Consider the following 14,948-nt stretch of genomic DNA (forward strand, 5'->3'; position numbering starts at 1 on the left):
CCCATTACTTCATGAGCATTTTGTGAAAAATGGCTGTTTTCATTGAAAAGTCTCCCGTTACAAGTTCAAATTGCTATAATACTATAAAAACTGCTTCAACACTAATCAAACTTGGCACAAATGTTGACTGGACCATTGCCCTTGCAACAACATGCTCAGGCTTAAATTTTCTGTTACCATGGCAACGAGGGGACATCTCAAAATTGCCAAAAATCACTATTTTGCGTTGATTTTTTCCATCAAAATTGATTTCAAAGTGCTGCAACTTCTCAATGGATTGAGATAGAGTCAAATGCTTTTCAGCGTTGGTTACACGTTACCTTATGATCAATCTGGGGTCATTTACAGCCTCTCACAAGTCCAAAATTTTCTTGGCGATGAGGGGGACTCCGCCCCCCTTCAAACACCCCAAACAGAAGGGGGCACATCCCCCTTCTGGCAACCCCCTGATGTATCTTTTGGTTGGGGGCCGCGCCGAAAAAGAGGTCACTTTTTTAACAACATTTCTCAAACAAAAACAAGTGTTTGGGGCCTAAATAAGGCATTTTTTCATCATTTGAGACAACAAAAAGGGGGGGGGGGGGTGAAAAAGGAGTTAAAAGGCGTGTATATGAAGTAATGGGTTAAAATACATAGTAACGAACAGTATAAAGTCTAGTTAGACTTCATGGATGTAACCGCCTCCGTGGTCGAGGGGTTAGAGTCGATGACTTCTAATCCAGTTACCTCTCTGCATGGGTTTGATCCCCGGGAGAATCTTTGGTAGTTTAGCACGGAGGAAGGAAGTCTAGTGCTGGTGTTACTCTCCAGGAACGATGTTTAGGAAACTACCCGTCTATATGACTGAAATACTGTTGGGAAAAGGCGTAAAATGAAACAAACATACAAAAAACAAAACTTCATGGATGTACACAATTGCCTGGCTCTATAGTAGTTATACTGGGGCTAGGTGGTATAGAACTGCCATTGTTTAAGTCAGTTCTGTAAGGGTTAGAGCTATTGATGGATTTTCCTTTCATTAATATGCTTTTTTCTTTATTGTTTGTTTTCACTGCTTTTATCAGTTAGTTGTTACACTTAAAATGCTCCTCCCCTCTGAAACCTATATTTTTAATTTTCCTGTTATTAGCTTTAGCGATGCATGCATACCCTAAGCTTAACAGAGCTTTCTTTAAAATTGAAAATACTGTGAGTAGCGTTCAAGAGTTAAAAATTGTAATAGAAATGAAAAATAGAATGTGTATGTATGTAATTTATTGATCTGTAATGTTGAAAGTGAAGTTTATAAGGAAATTCTTAATTATATTCTGTGAATTCACTTATATTCATGGACATGAAATTTCGTGATTTTATCAAAATGGGCATTTTTGTGGGTTCTTAAATTTGTGTTTTTTTTTCAATATCTTGTAAAAAAAAAAAAAAATAACCTAATGCAAGTAATCTTACACTTAATCGCTGTGCATTTTACTTACCGCATGTACATATCTTTCCGTATCATGCAGCGCTTGTCAAGAAATTCAATGCTTGCCTCTGGGCATTCATTACACAAAAATCGGAGGAAAAGCGCCGATGCAAGTTTGTAATGTATAGAATAGAGACATGGCAAGAAGTATTTGTTGGGATAAAATTTTATCGGATCTTCAATTCGTGGATTGACCTACCCACGAAAACCACGAAAATTCATGCCCGACGAATAATAATGATTTTACAGTAGTACGTTTAAACAGAAAAGAGGTTTTGTTGAACTACATCAATACTTTAATAAACTTTAAAAAACATGTATAGTAGTGTGTTAATAGATTCGTAATAAACTTCAGAATTACTGTTTGGTATTGGAAGAATTGTTTTCTTTTCTTATGTTTCACTTTTACCATGTACGTTTTATATATAATGGATTTGTCATTCTTTGTCCTGCTTTGAAGTTGGACTGTCCATTGTTAATATGAGTGAATTCCGTCTCAAAACAATAAAAAGTTAAGCTGGTAATGATAAAAAATCTCAGGACAGACTGATTTAATGTCCTTCTGTCCTGACTCTGTACTCTTAGTCTTTATAAATGTGTATTTGAGTTTATTTATACTCAGCCTGATTGCCCATATGGGCAAGTATATGGGAAAGTCCTCCAGAAGGGTATTGGTCAGTTTATATTTTGGAGGATTATAAATGCAAGATTCAGATACAGAAAGATGCCCCAGTCCCAGAAGCTTCTCCTGGTTCTCTAATATGCTAAGTGTTAAAGCACTCATACACAGGACCTAGATTTTAAGTCTCATCTAATCATGAGATTTGAGACAGAACTCAGAAAAAAAATTTTGTAACCTGAAAACCATTCAAAGCATAAAAGTGCATGTTTTGTTTTGATTCATCTATTGTTAACCAGGTTTTCCGAAGGAAAAAACTGGTTATTAGATTGAGGTATGTCGGCGGGCGGGCGGACGGGGGGGCGGGCGTAAACAATTTCTTCTGTGCGCAACTCCTCCTACATTTCTCAACGGATTTTGACCAAACTTTCACAGAAGCTTTGTCATCAAGTGCCCTGGCGCATATTGTCGGGGTTTTGCGATTGGATAATATTTGACCTAATTATGGCCCTTTGTTTTTTTTCCTTATATAAAATATATAGTGAACAATTTCTTCTGTGCGCAACTCCTCCTACATTTCTCAACGGATTTTGACCAAACTTTCACAGAAGCTTTGTCATCAAGTGCCCTGACACATATCGCCAGGGTTTTGCAATTGGTGTATATTTGACCTAATTATGGCCCTTTGTTTTTTTTCCTTATACAGAATATATAGTGAACAATTTCTTCTGTGCGCAACTCCTCCTACATTTCTCAACGGATTTTGACCAAACTTTCTCAGAAGCTTTGTCATCAAGTGCCCTGACACATATTGCCAGGGTTTTGCAATTGGTATATATTTGACCTAATAATGGCCCTTTGTTTTTTTTCCTTATATAGAATATATAGTGAACAATTTCTTCTGTGCGCAACTCCTCCTACATTTCTCAACGGATTTTGACCAAACTTTCTTAGAAGCTTTGTTATCAAGTGCCTGGCACATATTGTCGGGGTTTTGTGATTGGATAATATTTGACCGAATTATGGCCCTTTGTATATTTTTTCCTTATACAGAATATATAGTGAACAATTTCTTCTGTGCGCAACTCCTTCATTTCTCAACGGATTTTGACCAAACTTTCTTAGAAGCTTTGTTATCAAGTGCCTGGCACATATTGTCGGGGTTTTGTGATTGGATAATATTTGACCGAATTATGGCCCTTTGTATATTTTTTCCTTATACAGAATATATAGTGAACAATTTCTACAGTGCGCAACTTCAAAAATTAAGCAAAAATAAAGTACTGTTTACCTTTCTAAAACATTTGGGGGAAAAAGGCGAATAGACAAAATAAAATTTCTCAATCATTTTTGTTTGAGGAATATTAAAAAAGCCATAATTCCTCCTAAAAATTCAATTAAAAACAAATGCCCCTTCATGACAAAGCTTCTGTGAAATATTTTGCTGAAAACCTGGTTGCATCGCATTGCGATGTTCCTTGTTTTATATTGTAGGATGATAAGCGTCTCCATGACTACAATGTAGATCAGAAGGTCAAGGACTTTATAAAGGCTGTTGAGGAACAAGTAAGATATACATTGTCTAGAGATTGTAATGAATTTTGTATGGAATGAGTATGTCACATGACTAGAAATGTCCATTTTTCTTGGTGGGGGATCATAGTTAGTTTTTGAGAGAGTCAAACTAACACTGCAAATAAAATCATATAGAATCTTTTCAGCTTTAGTTATGGTACATATTATTTAAGCTTGAAGCTCAGTTGAATCACTCTTTAATTACCTCATTGATTACCCAGTTCTGGTGTTAAGTGACAAAAATGGCTTATGACATCAGTAGGAATTGAACCTATGATTCCTGGGCTGAGAGGCAGATACTTTAACCACTAAACTACTGCTTCCTTCCCAATATCATTAGGTGAGGAATATCCTAGATGCTCTCTGTACATTTTAAGCTCGACTTTTTTTTTTGAAAAAAAAAGTAGAGGTATTGTTATAGTCGGGTCGGCGTTGCCGTTGCCGTCCGCAAACTTGTACCTGGATCATAACTTTTTTATTTCTTGGTGTATTGTCTTCATACTTGGCCACAACAACCCTTGGGACAAGACCTTTCAGTAGACCACACTAACCTTGACCTTTATCCATAAATGACCTTGACCTTCAAGGTTAAAAGTCCAATTTTTGCTTGTTCATGCTGTTATTGGCTGTAACTTTGTTATTTTTGAATGGATTGTCTTCAAACTTGAACATAATAATCTTCAAGGATATCCCTTAAAAATAACCAGCCAGACCTTGACCTTCACTCATAAATGACCTTGACTTTGAAGGTCAAATTATTGAAATTTTCATTTTTTTGGCTATTATTGGCTGTAACTTTGTTATTTTTGAATGGATTGTCTTCAAACTTGAACATAATTATCTTCAGGGATATCCCTTAAAAATAACCAGCCAGACCTTGACCTTCACTCATAAATGACCTTGACTTTGAAGGTCAAATTATTGAAATTTTCATTTTTTTGGCTATTATTGGCTGTAACTTTGTTATTTTTGAATGGATTGTCTTCAAACTTGAACATAATTATCTTCAGGGATATCCCTTAAAAATAACTAGACAGACCTTGACCTTCACTCATAAATGACCTTGACTTTGAAGGTCAAATTATTGAAATTTTCATGTTTTTAACCAGGTTTTCCGAAGAAAAAAACTGGTTATTAGATTGAGGTATGTCGGCGGGCGGATGGGCGGGCAGGCGGGCGTAAACAATTTCTTCTGTGCGCAACTCCTCCTACATTTTTCAACGGATTTTGACCAAACTTTCACAGAAGCTTTGTCATCAAGTGACCTGGCGCATATTGTCGGGGTTTTGTGATTGGATAATATTTGACCTAATTATGGCCCTTTGATTTTTTTCCTTATATAGAATATATAGTGAATAACTTCTTCTGTGCCAACTGTTCCTACATTTCTCAATGGATTTTGACCAAACTTTCACAGAGGCTTTGTCATCAAGTGCCCTGGCGCATATTGTCGGGGTTTTGTGATATGATAATATTTGACCTAATTATGGCCCTTTGTTTTTTTTCCTTATATAGAATATATAGTGAATAACTTCTTCTGTGCGCAACTCCTCCTACATTTCTCAATGGATTTTGACCAAACTTTCACAGAGGCTTTGTAATCAAGTGCCCTGGCGCATATTGTCGGGGTTTTGTGATTGGATAATATTTGACCTAATTATGGCCCTTTGTTTTTTTTCCCCAATATAGGATATATAGTGAACGATTTTCTGTGCGCAACTCCTCCTACATTTCTCAACGGAATTTGACCAAACTTTCACAGAGGCTTTGTCATCATATGCCTTAGGGCATATTGTCAGGGTTTTGTGATTGTATAATATTTGACCTAATTATGGCCCTTTGTTTTTTTCCTTATACAGATTATATAGTGAACAATTTTTACCATGCGCAACTTCTCCTACATTTCTCAACAGATTTTGACCAAACTTTCACAGAAGCTTTGTTATCAAATGCCCTGGCGCACATCATCGGGGTTTTGTGATTGGATAATATTTGACCTAATTATGGCCCTTTGTTTTTTTCCTTATACAGATTATATAGTGAACAATTTTTACCATGCTCAACTTCTCCTACATTTCTCAACAGATTTTGACCAAACTTTCACAGAGGCTTTGTCATCAAGTGCCCTGGCGCACATTATCGGGATTTTGTGATTGGATAATATTTGACCTAATTATGGCCCTTTGTTATTTTTCCTTATACAGAATATATAGTGAAAAAATTCTTTTGTGCTGAACTCCTACATTTCTCAACGGATTTTGTTCAAACTTTCACAGTAGCTTTTTTATCCAGTGCCCTGGCGCATACGTGGGGTTTTGTGATTGAATAATTTTTTATTTAAATTATGGCCTTTTGTTTTTTTTCCTTATACAGAATATAATTATAGTGAAAACTTCCTCTGTGGCAATTCCTCCTACATTATTCATGTTTTACATTGCACATAGTTACATTGTTTGTTGCTTGTATTTGTATTTCAAATACAACATATTTATCTACAATGGTGATAATTGAAAACCTGGTTTCATGGCATTGCCATGTTTCTTGTTTTGGCTATTATTGGCTGTAACTTTGTTATTTTTGGATTGATTGTCTTCAAACTTGAACATAATAATCTTCAAAGATAACTGTTAAAAATATACCGAAAGACCTTGACCTTCACTCATTAATGACATTGTCTTTGAAGGGTCAAATTATTGAAAATTTTCATTGTTTTGGCCCGGTAACTGACTGTAACTTTGCTATTATTGAAGGGATAAACTTCATATTATAACAGAACATTTCTTAAGGACCCAGACCCTTGTGTTTATCAAAACCCAATTTGCTTGGGCTCATTTAATGATCTTGACCTTGAAGGTTAAATTACTGAAATTTTTCTCAGATTTGGTGCATTAAATGACCATAATTATATATTAATTGGTGTGTGTGTGTGTATATATATATTTACAACAACAACAAGAATTGCGTCATTGTTTCTATTTATAGAATTGCGTCATTGTTTCTATTTATAGAAATTGTGTCATTGTTTCTATTTATAGAATTGCGTCATTGTTTCTATTTATAGAAATTGAGTCATTGTTTCTATTTATAGAAATTGCGTCATTGTTTCTATTTATAGAAATTGTGTCATTGTTTTCTATTTATAGAAATTGCGTCATTGTTTCTATTTATAGAAATTGCGTCATTGTTTTCTATTTTTAGAAATTGCGTCATTGTTTCTATTTTTAGAAATTGCGTCATTGTTGCTATTTATAGAAATTGCGTCATTGTTGCTATTTTTAAAAATTGCTTCATTGTTTCTATTTTTAGAAATTGCGTCATTGTTGCTATTTATAGAAATTGCGTCATTGTTGCTATTTATAGAAATTGCGTCATTGTTGCTATTTTTGGAAATTGCTTCATTGTTTCTATTTTTAGAAATTGCGTCATTGTTGCTATTTTTAGAAATTGCGTCATTGTTGCTATTTATAGAAATTGCTTCATTGTTGCTATTTATAGAAATTGCGTCATTGTTGCTATATTTTTAGAAATTGCTTCATTGTTTCTATTTTTAGAAATTGCATCATTGTTTCTATTTATAGAAATTGCGTCATTGTTGCTATTTTTAGAAATTGCTTCATTGCTGCTATTTATAGAAATTGCGTCATTGTTGCTTTTTTTAGAAATTGCGTCATTGTTGCTATTTTTAGAAATTGCGTCATTGTTTCTATTTATAGAAATTGCGTCATTGTTGCTATTTTTAGAAATTGCGTCATTGTTTCTATTTTTAGAAATTGCATCATGGTTGCTATTTTTAGAAATTGCGTCATTGTTTCTATTTATAGAAATTGCGTCATTGTTGCTATTTTTAGAAATTGCGTCATTGTTGCTATTTTGTGTGTCTATTTTTTAAAATTGCGTCATTGTTTCTATTTTTAGAAATTGCGTCATGTTTTGCTATTTTTAGAAATTGCATAATGTTGCTATTTTTAGAAATTGCGTAATGTTCTATTTATATATATATACAAAATATATAAACAAAACTAATGTGACCAGACAGACCAACTAAATTTATAAAAGGAAACGTTAAGATATGTTCAAACCTTTCTATGTTTGCGTTTAGAAAAAGTAAAAAGTCGAGCGTTGCCCCCGCCTGGTGGTGGCTCTTGTTTAACTTGTTATTGTCACCATTGATAACATCCCCTATCACTTATCTTTCGAAAAACTAACTGAATTCTAAGCGTTCACATAAGAAACATTATCTGAATTCTAACTTGTAATATTATAAAGAACAAATGGTTTTAAGTCAGGAACATAAATTAATTTATTCACTTAGCCATAGAGATCTACCAATAAATCTAGTACTCATATATTTTCAGTTTAACCTCTGAAATATTTTATTGTAACATTATTTTGGAAATTCTGTTTAAATTGATTACTCTTGAATTTTTCTCTATCCTCCTCTAAAAACATTAATTATATGACTGCTGAGACATTGTACGTGTTATCAGGAAAAGGAATCTGTAAAGTGTTTGTTTAAACCATGTGGTGCCATGTGTTGACTATTTAGGCATTGGCCATGCTGATTTTTGTTTGCTATATAGTAGGTTTTTGTGTTTGCCATGAAAGTATTAAATATTTTGCCTGTGTTATGTTATATGTGTACCATATATGTATTATATATTTACAGGCTATACACTATAAGACCAATCATATTGTGATGACAATGGGCTCTGATTTCTTGTATCAGAATGCTAACCATTGGTACAAGAATCTTGATAAGCTTATAGAGTACACCAACAGACTGGTAAGCTATAAAAACTCTGTGTTGGTTGCCATATCATTTTTAGCTCGACTATACGAAGTATATGGAGAGCTGTCCTACTCGCCCCGGCGTTGGCGTCCACGTCCGCGTCCAGATTTCAGATTAAAGTTTTGGTGCAGTAAAATATTTTTCACTATAACTTTGTCATTTCTTAAAGTATCAACTTCAAACTTCAAATATATGTTCCTTATCATCAACCACATCTTATGTGATAAGGTTCATAACTCTAGCACCAATATTTTCAGATTTATCTCCCCTTGAACTTAGAATTTTCCTTAAAAAATACTATTTTTTACTGTTACTTCTTTATTTTTTAAGGAATCAACCTCATACTTCAAATATATGTACCTTATCATCATCCCCATCTTATGTGATAAGGTTCATAACTCTAGCACAAATATTTTCAGATTTATCTCCCCTTGAACTTAGAATTTTCCTCAAAAAAATACTATTTTTTTACTGTTACTTCTTTATTTCTTAAGGGATCAACCTCATACTTCAAATATATGTACCTTATCATCATCCCCATCTTATGTGACAAGGTTCATAACTCTAGCACCAATATTTTCAGATTTATCTCCCCTTGAACTTAGAATTTTCCTTAAAAAATACTATTTTTTACTGTTACTTTTTTATTTCTAAAGGGATCAACTTCATACTTCAAATATATGTAACTTATCATCATCCACGTCTTTTGTGGCAAGGTTCATAACTCTAGCACTAATATTGCAAGAATTATCTCCCCATAAACTTAGATTTTTTTACTAGAAAAATGTTATTTTTTACTATAACTTTTTTAGTTTTAAAGGTATCTACCTCAAACTTCAAATACTTATTCCTTATCATCAATTACACTTTATGTGACAATGTTCGTAACTCTTGAAGCAATATTTACAGATTTATCTTTCTTTGAAATTAGGATTTTCTTTAAGAAATATTATAACTTCTTTCCTTTTTAAGGTATCTACTTCAAACTTCAAATATATATTTCTTATCATTACACACATGTTGTGTGAAAGGTTCATAACTCTAGCATGACTTTTTCTAGAATTATTCCCCTTGATCTTGGAATTTATGTTAACAAATGATATTTTTTACTATAACTTAATACATAATTATACATAATTGGTTTTTCTTTTATAGTTTTGTCCTCCTTACTGCGTCCAGTATTTTGTTAGTCGAGCTTGGCTGTCTCCTGTGACAGCTCTTGTTGTATGGACTGCCGTTCTCTTTTTCAACAAATGTAATCTTGATTCTTGAAGATTATAGAGCTTTCATATTTGAGTATTACATAGTTACTAGCAAGACCCCGATTTTGACTTATTATGCCCCCATTTTGAAAAAAAGGGGGTATATTGCTTTGCACTTGTCGGTCCGTCGGTCCGTCGGTCCGTAGACCAAATGGTTTCCGAGTGATAACTAAAGAACCCTTAGGCCTAGGAACTTCAAACTTGGTATGGTGATTGGTCATGACCAGTAGATGACCCCTATTGATTTTGGGGTCAAGGGGTCAAAGGTCAAGGTCACATTGACCTTGTAAGCAAAAACGGTTTCCGATCAATAACTAAAGAACCATAAGGCCTAGGAACTTCAAACTTGGTATGGTGATTGGTCATGATCAGTAGATGACCCCTATTGATTTTGGGGTCAAGGGGTCAAAGGTCAAGGTCACATTGACCTTGTAAGCAAAAACGGTTTCCGATCAATAACTAAAGAACCTTAAGGCCTAGGAACTTCAAACTTGGTATGGTGATTGGTCATGATCAGTAGATGACCCCTATTGATTTTGGGGTCAAGGGGTCAAAGGTCAAGGTCACATTGACCTTGTAAGCAAAAACGGTTTCCGATCAATAACTAAAGAACCTTAAGGCCTAGGAACTTCAAACTTGGTATGGTGATTGGTCATGATCAGTAGATGACCCCTATTGATTTTGGGGTCAAGGGGTCAAAGGTCAAGGTCACATTGACCTTGTAAGCAAAAACGGTTTCCGATCAATAACTAAAGAACCTTAAGGCCTAGGAACTTCAAACTTGGTATGGTGATTGGTCATGATCAGTAGATGACCCCTATTGATTTTGGGGTCAAGGGGTCAAAGGTCAAGGTCACATTGACCTTGTAAGCAAAAACGGTTTCCGATCAATAACTAAAGAACCTTAAGGCCTAGGAACTTCAAACTTGGTATGGTGATTGGTCATGATCAGTAGATGACCCCTATTGATTTTGGGGTCAAGGGGTCAAAGGTCAAGGTCACATTGACCTCTTGGGTAAAAACGGTTTCGGATCAATAACAAAAGAACCCTTAGGTCTAGGAACTTCAAACTTGGTATGGTGATTGGTTATGACCAGGAGATGACCCCTATTGATTTTGGGGTTAAGGGGTCAAAGGTCAAGGTCACATTGACCTCTTGGGTAAAAACGGTTTCGGATCAATAACAAAAGAACCCTTAGGCCTAGGAACTTCAAACTTGGTATGGTGATTGGTCATGACCAGCAGAGGACCTATTGATTTTTGGGGTCAAGGGGTCAAAGGTCAAGGTCACATTGACCTTGTATGTAAAAACGATTTCCGATCAATAACAAAAGAACCCTTAGGCCTAGGAACTTCAAACTTGGTATGGTGATTGGTTATATCCAGCAGATGACCTATTGATTTTGGGGTTAAGGGGTCAAAGGTCAAGGTCACATTGACCTTGTAGGTAAAAACGGTTTCTGATCAATAACGAAAGAACCCTTAGGCCTAGGGACTTCAAACTTCATATGGTGATTGGTCATGATCAGTAGATGACCCCTATTGATTTTGGGGTCAAGGGGTCAAAGGTCAAGGTCACATTGACCTCTGAGGTAAAAACGGTTTCCGATCAATAACTAAAGAACCCTTAGGCCTAGGAACTTCAAACTTGGTATGGTGATTGGTCATGACCAGCAGATGACCCCTATTTATATTGGGGTTAAGGGGTCAAAGGGCAAGGTCACATTGACCTTGTAGGTAAAAATGCTTTCCAATCAATAACTTAAGAAACCCTTTGGCCTAGGAACTTCAAACTTGGTATGGTAATTGGTCATGACCAGCAGATGACCTATTGATTTTGGGGTCAAGGGGTCAAAGGTCAAGGTCACATTGACCTTGTAGGTAAAAAACGGTTTCCGATCAATAAACTAAAAACGCTTAGGCCTAGGAACTTCAAACTTTGTATGATGATTAGTCGTGACCAGCAGATGACCCCTATTGAGTTTTGGGTCAAGGGGTCAAAGGTCAAGGTCACATTGACCTTGTAAGTAAAAACGGTTTCTGATCAATAACTAAAGAACTTTAAGGCCTAGGAATTTCAAACTTGGTATGGTGATTTGTCATGACCAGCAGATTACCCCTATTGATTTTGGGATCAAGGGGTCAAAGGTCAAGGTCACATTGACATTGTAAGTAAAAACGGTTTCTGATCAATAACTAAAGAACACCGGCCTAGGAACTTCAAACTTGGCATGGTGATTGGTCATGACCGGCAGATGACCCTCTATTGATTTTGGGGTCAAAGGTCAAGGTCACATTAACCTTGTATGTTAAAAGGGTTTCCGATCAATAACTAAAGAACCCTTAGGCCTAGGAACTTCAAACTTGGTATGGTGATTGGTCATGACCAGCAGATGACCTATTGATTTTGGGGTCAAAGGTCAAGGTCACATTGACCTTGTAGGTAAAAACGGTTTCCGATCAATTAACTAAAAACGCTTAGGCCTAGGAACTTCAAACTTTGTATGATGATTGGTCGTGACCAGCAGATGACCCCTATTGAGTTTTGGGTCAAGCGGTCAAAGGTTAAGGTCATGACCAGTAGATACTTGATAACCCTTATTAATTGTTTGATCACTGGGTCAGAAGTCATGCATAATAACCTTATCACATGACTAATTGGCTGCTGATAGGGGGCATACATGTTTTACAAACATATCTTGTTAATAAATAAACTTGATCTCTAAGTGACCCTGACATTTCAAGTCCATATTTCATAATGGCTGACCATTTCAGCAATGTTGTTTATGATATCATAATTATTTTGGACAGGGTTATTTTGTATTTTTATGATCACTTTTATTGATTTTCTCCTCACACTATCAAACTAGAATTTGAGACTTCAAATACTGGGTGCAGCATACATTTGGTCAACAGCAATAAGATTTCTGTGTAGGTACACATAGTAATAAATTATACAAGCTATATGTTATCATAATTATGGTGATTAATTTGGTTGTTTTCTTATGTATTTATATCTGAAATATATTCCAAATTGTATTATTTAACATTGCACGTATATTGTATTTCAGCAAACCACAAACAATTCTAAGATAAATGTCCTGTATTCAACACCGTCCTGCTATCTGTACCAGTTGAACCGAGCTGACCAGGTTTGGACGACCAAAAGTGATGACTTTTTCCCATATGCTCACCAAAATCACAGTTTCTGGACAGGATATTTCACAAGTAGATCTGCATTAAAGGGATATGTTAGAGAGACTAATGCTTTACTCCAGGTGTGTCTTTTGCATTAATTTTATTTACATACCTTTACATCACTAAATTTTATAATGGAATTGTCCTATTTGACATTGCCAATGTATGTTAATATCTAAATTTATAATGGAATTGTCCTATTTTCACTTTGGAACAGTCCATTAATGTAGGAGGTTCTATGATCTCACAGATCAAAGGGAGACAACAATTAGGCCACTATTGTTCATTTGTATAACTTTCATGAGGGTGTATTATATTTCCTTCAATTTATCAAATCAATCATAATGTTTCTAGATTTTTTTTGGTCAAATTTATTTGGTTAAAACAAGTCAAACAGCATTTTAATTCTAAACATGCATCTAAAAGTTACATCAAAATACATCTGTACCTACTAAATGAAAATGTTCTGACAGAGTCTAATTTTGTTGGGTGGATTTGTAATAATTTATATATGTAAAAAGTGTTTTGTATTGACCTTTTTGTTTATAGGCCTGCAAACAACTTGATGCCTTGGCAATGCTAGAAGACATTCATAATAGTACATACAATATCCAAATACTTAGTGAGTCAATTCTTACATTAATGTATTATACCTTGTACATTCTTATCTGAGTATAAATTCTTACTAGAAATGAATCTTTCTAAAATGACACACATATGTGTGGGGCTTTTTATATGAGATATGAAATTTTTTATTTCCTATTTTATTTTACGTGTAAGTTATACAGACTCATGCCCACATTCTGCAAATGTTTCTCTTGTATATTTACAGAGGAAGCAATGGGAGTTGCACAACATCATGATGCTGTCTCGTAAGTCTATTTATATATTATAAGTTATAACGATTATTGACAGGTTATATGGCCATATATATAACCTGAGATGCTTGGCAAAGGTTATATTGTCAACAGCTGTTTATATACGGCCATATAACCTGTCAAGAATCTTAATAATGAATTTATAATACAGCAAACTTCTTTTTAGAGAAAAAAGTGAGATTTCTTCAGAAATTTATAATACATCTAACAATACATGAAAACTATTTTAGAATATGGTCATACATATAATCTTTCATATGACTTACATTCTTGCTGTATACTACATACTTACTTATCACTGTTCATAGCAACTTCATCTTTTAACTTATATCATGTACCATCCACAAACCTTGACCCTAGGTTGGGTGTTTATGGCAATGTTAAGGTCAGTCTAAAAATAACATTTCCTGGTTTTGGTCTTAGATAGGCCATGTTTTTAGAAGTGTCCAAATGACATGAGACTGCAAACATGGATATTTCAGAGATTTTGTATGAAAAAAATCTGAGTAAAAATGAAGATAACTTTTGAACCTCAGATGCAGAAATAATGCAAAATATGCAAAGATGTTCACGAACCTGGCTTTTTAAAACATATTATATTTATTTGATATAATATGCCAATTATACTTGAAGTAACTTGTAAATTTGATTGTGTTAAAACAAAAGGGAATATTGTTTTTGTTTTGGTATGCCACAAAATATTATGTATAACATTTCAAGGAACAAAATGCAATAACAAAGAGGCAGCTTGGGTATCACGGTCTAGGTTGTCAAAACTGCACAAGGATGAATAAAATTTACATCTATCATTAAATTTATCCTAATTAATGACAAAATAGTTACTTAAAAAACACTCATTGTCAAATACACATATCACTTTTTCATATTGATAAACAGATTTGAATTTTTAGCCATAATAACATTGATCAGCCATTATTGTTTTTTATAAAATTGGAAAAATCTGACCAAATTAATATCTGATATATTGTAGAGGAACAGAAAAACAGGCTGTAGCTGATGACTATGCTATGAGACTTGCATATGGTAGATCTGAATGTAAGGTGGGTAACATTGTTTATAATACTACTATGGATTTGCATAGATATGAGTTTTTTGTTCATTTAGCCTAGATAGTTATAATTTTACCATGTAAGTCATTAGATAA

General features: G+C 34.4%; 1 protein-coding gene across 2 annotated transcripts in view; it reads left to right on the top strand.

Annotated features, from left to right (window-relative positions):
- The window catches only part of LOC132735146 (lysosomal alpha-mannosidase-like), a 42,274-nt gene that overhangs the window by 14,373 nt on the left and 12,953 nt on the right, over positions 1 to 14,948 (top strand). For both annotated transcript variants that reach the window (XM_060722047.1, XM_060722048.1), the window contains exons 7-12: positions 3,576 to 3,647; positions 8,323 to 8,439; positions 12,779 to 12,985; positions 13,455 to 13,527; positions 13,738 to 13,777; positions 14,775 to 14,844. In XM_060722047.1, coding sequence (XP_060578030.1) covers positions 3,576 to 3,647; positions 8,323 to 8,439; positions 12,779 to 12,985; positions 13,455 to 13,527; positions 13,738 to 13,777; positions 14,775 to 14,844 — 579 coding nt within the window. The remainder of the gene's footprint in view (positions 1 to 3,575; positions 3,648 to 8,322; positions 8,440 to 12,778; positions 12,986 to 13,454; positions 13,528 to 13,737; positions 13,778 to 14,774; positions 14,845 to 14,948) is intronic.

The sequence above is a fragment of the Ruditapes philippinarum genome, unplaced genomic scaffold (genome assembly GCF_026571515.1).
Source record: "Ruditapes philippinarum isolate M1 unplaced genomic scaffold, ASM2657151v2 ctg555_1_1_1_1, whole genome shotgun sequence".
NCBI lineage: Eukaryota > Metazoa > Mollusca > Bivalvia > Venerida > Veneridae > Ruditapes > Ruditapes philippinarum.